The sequence below is a fragment of the Nanorana parkeri genome, unplaced genomic scaffold (assembly GCF_000935625.1).
Source record: "Nanorana parkeri isolate BGI_ZX_2015 unplaced genomic scaffold, ASM93562v1 scaffold136, whole genome shotgun sequence".
Classification (NCBI taxonomy): domain Eukaryota; kingdom Metazoa; phylum Chordata; class Amphibia; order Anura; family Dicroglossidae; genus Nanorana; species Nanorana parkeri.
The window spans coordinates 1,255,886-1,264,836 of NW_017306404.1; the positions used below are offsets into that span (position 1 = coordinate 1,255,886).

Sequence of the window (8,951 nt, forward strand, 5' to 3'; positions counted from 1 at the left end):
AATAACCACAAATGTAAGGAGCATTCTTCCCAGTGACAATCACACTAATGTACCATGTGCTATAAGTTATTTCTAAGGTTACTCCAGTTACTCCATGTTAAAAAGGTTGAGAAAGGCTGCCTTAACCATTCACCACACATGTGCTGGGGTCAAATGGTAGCTGAAGCCACCAGACTATCACCATCATTCAGGGCTGGGGTCAAATGGTAGCTGAAGCCATCAAACTATCACCATCATTCAGGAAAGCAATGCAAACAGCAAGTGAAAAGTGCAGTAACCCAAAAATCATATTTTCAATGACTTGACTACAGTAATGTGAAAACTCATTGGTGCTGCATTTTTACCATTGTTCTGAATAAGCCTTTTTTATACATGTATGGATTTTTTTTAAACTAGCACATTCCACGCATAATACATTTCTGACTCATTAGGTTTCCCTTTGGAGTATAAGCTGTTCTACCAACCAATATAACTGACTTTCAGCTGCCCACCCTCCTGCCTCCCTTATCTTCAGGCAGTTGGGATCTACTCCCACTTGGCCTCCGCATAGAGAATATTATTTGGGTGATATGAAATAAAGACAACCTCTCTGTCCATTAGTTAGTGTCCTAGGTCTGTTGACTAAAGTTCTGACCCAGAACAGGAGACAAAAATACTTCCTACCTAGCTGTCAGAGACCCCTCCCCCAAATAAGACACCAACAAAAAATGGATGCTAAGGGCACTATACTCCTCTTATGGGTGTGCTCCCTGTACAGTCTTACTGAATATACCTGAAAGTGATTAAAGGACTACAAATACCAAGATTACATAGTTACATAGTATTTGAGGTTGAATAAAGACATTAGTCCATCAAGTCCAACCTATAGGATCTCGTTTTTAGGAGTACTTGTACCCCTGTATAACACCCAAGATGACCTATATACACTGTATAGTATGTAACTGGGGTGGACTAAGTGTCTATATACATTTTATGTAAAGTTATTGGGATACCAGACAACTATAAGTCCCAGCATGACTTGTGTAAGGTGTAAAGTACAGGACCTAGGGGAAGCTACAACTCTCATCATCACTATGGGAAGTGTTAGAGTAAGAAAAATACACACACACACACACTCACATACATAGGTTGAGCTGGATGGACCTTGGTCTTTATTCAACCTTAAACTACTATGTCACTATGTTACTAGAGGGCTAGGTGTCCCTGCGTTACCATCGTAAAATGTAAATTGTGGGAATAGGTGCTACAAGTCCCGGCATAACCCGTTTACATTTAATATTATGTGACTAGGGGACTACGGGTCCAAGCACTAGATGCTTACACACTCAAGGTTTATCTACTAAAGGAGTAGAGGCTTTTCACTAGGCAATAAGAATGTTCAGTGTAAAAAGTGTATGTACAGTGAATGATGTTTACTTTGAATACATACCTGTACTTATGTGCAAGGGAAAGAAAACACAGCACATGTTTGGATGACTGAGCAAAGCTTAATTTTATCGACTAAGCTATTTGCTTCTAGTAAATCAACCCCAGTATATACATCCTATGTTATACATCTTAGAACTACAAGTCCCAGTATGACAGTTGACATTATGAGACAAGTCTAAGCTTGACCCGCATGCACTCTGTATTATGTGACTAAGGCATTACAAGTTCCAGTATGACCTGTACATATATTTACAGCGTACAGATTCCTGCATGACACTGTTTATTATTGCACTGGGATACAACAAATCCCAGGATGCATGTTATGTGACTGTGAGATTACAGGCTCCAGCATTAGCCGTATAATCAACCTCCCTGGACAACCTCAACCTATCTGACGGACATTTCTATCTCCCACGCAGTCTGAGGACCACCTGCAGTAATCTCATGGAGTGCTCAGCCTTTATCATTTAATGGATATGTTTCACAATTAGAAAATCTAGCCCAACACAACTTGTTACGATCCTTCCACTGACACAACGCACACACTTTCTCTTTTTACCATCGAAGAAACAGACACACTCGCTCGTTTCCCCGGTCCATCATTACTGAAATTTTGAAGGACGAGATAACCATAGCAATACGGCATCTCTGCCTTCACCTGTAACTCCTTCCTATCCCAATCTACAAATGCTGACAAGTGCTGACACTTGGAGCTCAACCATCACCTTTAATCACACTTCAGCCATTTTAAATGATTTTAAACCTTTTTTTTTTTTTTTTTAGAGTTTTCCCGTCATAATTGGGGGGTTTTTTAGCCAGTGGAAAGCTAGTTAGTAGAAGGAGAATATGCTTATTAGGCATTAAAGTGACACTAAACTCAGGAGTTAAATCTTAAAAATACATTCAAGTACCTTATTAACAAAAATGTATCTTATTTGTGTATCACTCGGCTGTAGATCCTCCAATCATCTCTGAAATCATGCTGACACTGTCCTTCCTTCTGGAGGGTGGCTACTTTTGTCCCCCATTGTGTGTGTTGTAAAGTGGTTACCGCCCCAAGCTCACTCCTGTGATAGACTACAATCTCAATACAAATTAGTAAACTAAACGTGATATTGTAGTCCATCACAGGAGTGAGCTTGGAGCTGTGGCTACTTTACAACACACACACAGGGACCATGGGGAAGAAAAGTAGCCACCCTCCAGAAGGAAGGACAGTGTCAGCACCAATTCAGAGATGATTGGAGGATCTACAGCCGGGTGATACACAAATAAGATGCATTTTTGCTATTAGTTCAGATTCTTGAATGTATTTCTAAGATTTAACTCCTGAGGTTAGTGTCACTATAAATTTGCACAAAAAATGTGCAATTTTAAGTGCTCCCATTGGCAAAAATGTACGATTCGACCCAAAAAGAAGCTCCTGTACTTTTTGGAGCTACAAGCAATACGCGACACAACACTCAGGTGTGAATGGGCACCACGAGAAATAACGGCATTCGTCATGTTGAGCATTGTTGGGCTTCGGGAAACCTGTGACACAACACTCAGATGTGAATGGGAACCCCAGAAAATAATGGGAATCATCATGTTGAGTGTTGTTGGAATTGGGGAAACCTGTGACACAACACTCAGATGTGAATGGGAACCCCAGAAAATAATGGGAATCATCATGTTGAGTGTTGTTGGAATTGGGGAAACCTGTGACACAACACTCAGATGTGAATGGGAACCCCAGAAAATAATGGGAATCATCATGTTGAGTGTAATTGGAATTGGGGAAACCTGTGACAAAACACTCAGGTGTGAATGGGAACCCCTGAAAATAATGAGATCCATCATGTTGAGCACTGAGAACCCTACAAGAAAATGTGTGTGAATGGGGGCTGAAGTGCCAGTACTTGAGCACTTCCCTACTGCAGATCTCCTGCCAGGCACTCCCATGGCCATGACAAGCTGGCACCTCTACCACCTCAGCCCACCTGCCAATGTTCTCCAGCCCTTGTCCTGCCACCTACCTCTCCTCCGTGCCCATCAAAGATGCCAAAGATGGATGGGTGAGTCTTGTTGAGCAGGTCCATGATGATCTCGAAGCGGTCCTCCATGTGGTCCCTCCGGCCCTGGATGGAGTAGACGGCCACATTGTTACTCTTCAACTCCCAGGTCTTGGAGAACTCTGCCTCCAGGACATCGAGCCCTCCGAGGCGGTCATTCTGCATGATCTCTGCCACCTTCCCTTTCACCATCTGCACGGCGTCCCGGCTGGACTTGACGATGGTCTTCACCTCGTCCGTGTGGAAGAAGTAGCTCCACAGTGCCAGGCTGATGCACAGCAGGAACAAGGTCTCCGGTCTGAGTAAGAAGTAACGCATGATCCTACCCAGGAGAGACAGCAGAGTCATGGTATCCTCTATCATTTATGTCCCGGGCAAGGCAGGAGAGACGAGGAGGAGGGGAATCAGTGCATGGCAGTCTGACCCCTGGCCGAACTCCTCCCCGGTATGGGGGCACAGGTCTGCAGCACCTAAGACAAAGGGGCACAGTCAGTCAGTGGCAGCGGGCACAGCGGGGGAGGGGGTGGTGGTGATGGCTCTCACCAGTCCTGTATGTCTGCTCTGATAGGGGGGGATGAGAGGCAGCACCCCAGTCCGGACACTCTGCTTCTGTCCCTTCAGTACCTTGCAGAGCTGTCAAAAGGTGCAGACACCGGCTGTTCTGCGCGTCTCCCCCACACCAGGCCGCCGCACTGCACGCCCATCAGGGGTGCTCCAGTACCCTTCACACCGCCATAGGGCACAAATGACACGCAAACGTCCACCTATGTGTGCCCCGTGTGGGATTCTACATCCTGGCACCCCTATGTGTGTTTAACGAAGAGTCTGCGCCCAGCTGAGCCGCTGCCTGGGAACTATAACAGCGCGGCCCCCCCTACACTGCAGTGCGCGAGTGGTACGACCCGCCACAAGCAGGAACACTGCAAGCGAGGAGGGACAGAAATAATCATTTGTGGGAAGAAGAAGAAGAAGCGTGTGTGGAGAGACAGCGGCATCTGTTCATCCTTGTCACATGTCTACACTAGCAAGCACACACCGAGCGATCCCTGACATTCATCGATCGCTGACAGCCATACAATGTCACCTCTGCTGATGGCAAGTGATATTGCGGAACATCACCGGTGTGGTGACATTGGCAGGTTATACGTGTGCTGAGAGGAGAGGACTGTGCATGGAAAGTTCACAATGTGAAATAAACAAATCCATAAGGACAAGTGTGTTCTCCAACCGATTGTGTGGCACTGCCTCGATTGTGTGACACCGCACTGATTGTGTGTATTACATGAGGACCACTGTGTCACCTCGACCTAATGACCGCGAGTCACACATGGGTCATGCTGACCTTTGTGCTGTTCAGTCCTACAAACACACTACACAAATTTACACAACACTGCTCTACACAGCACTGCTCTACACAGCACTACACTAAGCTACACACACACTAAACTATACCACACTACACATGTCATACTGGGGTACAATACTGTGATTTGTACCCCCATAACATATAGAGGGGAATTTATCAAAACTGGAGCAGATTTGTACTGCAACCAATCAGCTTCTATCTCTCATGTTCAAATCTCAGCTGAGCAAACTGAAGAGAGAAGCTGATTGGTTGCCATGGGCAACTGCTCCAGTTTCTGCCTGCTCCAGTTTTGATAAATTCCCCCACAGTGTATACAAGTCATGCTGGAATCTGTAATCCCCTCTCCTGCTCCACCCACTGCATACAAATATGTTTGGGTTGGAAGTCTCTCGTGTCCACGCGTGGATTCCATACGTTCGTGGTAATAGCCGCAAACGAGTGGAATCCGTGCAGAATAAAGGTTTTAGCTTTTTCATGCTGCCCTGTCTTCTGCACGGGAAACGCAAACGCTATATGTGAATGGAGCCTTAGTCCTATCATATACAGGTAATGCTGAGACTTGTAGTAGCCCAACCCCAAAATATACAATTCATATAACTTGTGCTGGGATTTGTAATCTTCCATTCCTACATAATACAGTATGTGCAGGTCAATTATGAGATATGTACCTCTCCAGTCATAGAACATGATGACATTCTGGTTGGGAGTTCTAATCCCTTAGGCTGGTTTCACACCTGGGTGTTACTATAGGCGCGTTTTTTCAGCTCGTTTTTAGCGCGTTTTTTAGTTCAGTGAAACGCTCGTTCAACACTCGTTTTTATACCTCTCTGGCGGTATGATTTTTTTCCCCTTTATTTTCTCTATCTTTTTTTCTGTTTTTTTTTTTAAAACTTCCCGCCGGTTCCACCCCCCTGCGACGCGGACGCTCATAAGGGACGGAAGACGGCAGCGGCCGGACCTACGCTGTATTCCCGAGTGTGGCTCGGGGTTATCGCTTTGTTAACCCCGAGCCAAACTCGGGAATACAATGGACACGCGCGGAAATATACGCCCCAAAAGAAGCTCCTGTACTTGTTTGGGCGTAGGGCGTCTTCAGCGCGTTTCCACGCGCTGAAATATGCCCAGGTGGGAACCATGCCCATAGGGAAGTATGGGATTTCACTTGTTGAGTTGTGAACCCAGCCTTAGTCCCATTATAGATCCATGTCCACAGGACTTACATTTCAAGATATTGGTGATCGTTGTTATACACAAAAACTACAATTCAGGAGGATGCACTGTACACACAGAAGATGAAGTGCAGGTGCTGAGTTCTTACAGAAATACAAAATAAAAGGCTGACAGTGAGTACAGAGGTATGAAGCAATAGGTATAATACACTGAATATAATAGAGGCATGAGGCACTGCATGTCATTTATAAGTACGGCACATAATCGATGGGAAAGAAGCAATATGTGTTATTATTATTATACACAGGGCCGTCTTTAACGCAGGGCAAAAGGGGCAGTCGCCCAGGGCCCAATCATTGTTGTGGGGCCCAAAGCAGCTGCCCCTTCAGCCCACATAAGCAGTGGCGGAACTACCGCCGGTGCGGGCGCACCAGGGCCTCGGGTCTCTAGGGGGCCCAGCACAGTCCCAGCGCCGAATCGGTACCCAGCGGCCAGCAGGCCCCCCAGAAGCAGGAGGTTTTTGGAAATGCGGAGGGGTTGGTTAGGGTGATACATGTGTTATATAGATGTATGAGCTATTGTGTATATTAGAGATTGGTGTGAGGTATTGTGCCCAACATAGGGGTAGCGGGTGCCAATACGAACTTAAGAGGCATTGTGTAATAGAAAGGGGTTAACAACTGTGAATGGTAGAGGGATAAGAGGAACTGCATGTAATGCAGAGGTATGAGGCACAATGTGTACTACAATGGTATGAATCCTATGTCCAACAGAGAAGTATGAGACACTTATAAAGATGGTGGGGCACTGAATGTTATAGAGCGGCATGAGACATGCGTACAATAAAGAAGCACAAGCACTAGGAATGAGGCACTCTGTGTAATAGCGTTATAAGGCCCTGGCAGTGCATGTAATACAGATACATGAATGAAGTTCTGTGTAAAATAGAGGAAGATGAGGCATCTAATGGGTGATGTGCAGTGAGCTGTGTGTGCTGGAGTGTACATCTCAGTAGTAACGTGGATAGTGGGCAGTGAGCTGTATGTGTTGGAGAGTGGAACTATAACTCACCAAAGATTACACATAATCACAATGCAAAGATCTGAATGAGGCCTAAATAAAAACTCAGAGCGGACCAATTCAGAATTAAGGAAGGAATCAGTCCAATTGAGCAGTTAGAAGCAGTGGCAGAACTACCGCCATAGCAACCCATCGGGCCGCTATGGGGTTCGGGGGAGAAGTGGGCTCGAATGGGTAATCAGATTTGCATAAAAATAACATCTCAACTATTCATATGCAAGTAGCGTGGCTCATTCATATGTAAATCCAGAAGTCCTGCTTACTATCACTGTCACATGGGGAATGAGGAGGACCATGCTTTGGAGACCTGCCTGCCACCAAGTGCCGCCAGATACACCACTTTGGAGGTAAGCACAAGGGGGTACTGTTTGGGATGCAAAGGTTAGCAGAGAGAGGAAGGAGTCAGTGCATATACCTCTGTTACATTGGGGGTCAGTGTATATACCTCCGTTACATTGGGGGTCAGTGTATATACCTCTGTTACATTGCGGGTCAGTGTATATACCTCTGTTACATTGCTGAATAGAGGTCAGAAGCAGATATGAGGAGCAGCAGAAAGGCCGTCAAAATGCAAAAAAGAGGGCAATGTGTTTATGTACAACAGCTGATAAGCCCTTGCACTCCTTGTGCCTAGTGGCAAATCTGGCCCTGCTAATAGAACTCTATATACATACGGTAATTTAAACTATCTTTCTCTGTCTATCTCTTACACGCTATCAAGTGTGCTCCCAATGAGGGCACACTGCCATGACTGCCAAGACTACAAGGTACTTGTAATCTCCACAAATTCTTAAAAGACTCATCCTTCTCATTCTTACATTTGAATTTGGTTAATGTAGCTTGTCAGAAAAAGAACACAGGGTTTTAAGGTGAGAGTATCAGAGCATGAACATGACAACAAGAATAATGTTACCGGTATTTCTTTTTTCTTCACCCTTAAAACCATACAAGGCAAAACAAAAAGGAATTTCCCCCCTCCACAGCAGCAAATGTTCATATTTCCTTTGCTTCCTCGGCCACTCTGTTGTGCCACCAAGAAAGAAGGACATATCTGGTACTTCCAAGTATAGGAGATCATGTGAATGACTTCATGTGTGCTGGTGGTCCATAGTGATCTCTGGGCAGTTTTACCCAAATCTGATAAGTCTCCATTTGCAACTATGAATAGATCTCCTTCTCTATGGTAAGTCAACACTGCCTGGGGTGCATGCAAGGTATTCCGCATGATTGATTTTTAAAGAGAGGACACAGTATATGCATTGTATCGGTGTAAAAAAAAATTAGGAGCTATAGATGGCATATGATGTTTCAGCTCCATGAGAGAACTGCAGTGATGGAATTGTCCTGGGCCACCACTGAGCTGTTGGTAGGCTTCTGTTCTGTGATTGCACAATTCTGTTGAAAAACTGATATGATGGAACAATCTCCTAGCATGGATTCGGCCTGTATGGTTGTTTCTTTCCTGAGGGTAGAATAGGACGAGAGAACAAATGTTGAGAACTGGAACTGTGTGGACATATACGTAAAAGGTTTTGAGAAAAAATGTAGGCATGACTTAACTACTTACCTTGCTTGAGTAAATTGCTTTCTTCTCTTACACCACCTGGTCCAGCATTAATTCACTCACATAGAAATGATACTGGCTAACTGCGGGAACAGTAAGGTATTGGTAAACTCCCTGTAGAAGCCGCTTTTATTTCCCAGGTCCTACTCCAGCTCAATGCCCAGCCCATTTATCTAGACTGGCACCAGGAAGATATGTGTGGAGCTGGTTTTGCTATTGCCAATTTTGTTTTTGCAGTTCAGATTTTTCTTTGTTAATATGTATATATATATATATATATATTTTAGCA

The 8,951-nt window shown here is 44.9% G+C and overlaps 1 protein-coding gene across 1 annotated transcript in view; it reads right to left on the reverse strand.

Annotated features, from left to right (window-relative positions):
• PPM1L (protein phosphatase, Mg2+/Mn2+ dependent 1L) overlaps positions 1 to 4,005 on the reverse strand; it is a 232,811-nt gene extending 228,806 nt beyond the window's left edge. The window contains exon 1 of the mRNA XM_018553979.1: positions 3,447 to 4,005. Within this exon, the coding sequence (XP_018409481.1) occupies positions 3,447 to 3,845 (399 nt within the window). The 5' untranslated portion in view covers positions 3,846 to 4,005. The remainder of the gene's footprint in view (positions 1 to 3,446) is intronic.
• Positions 4,006 to 8,951: the final 4,946 nt, after the last annotated feature.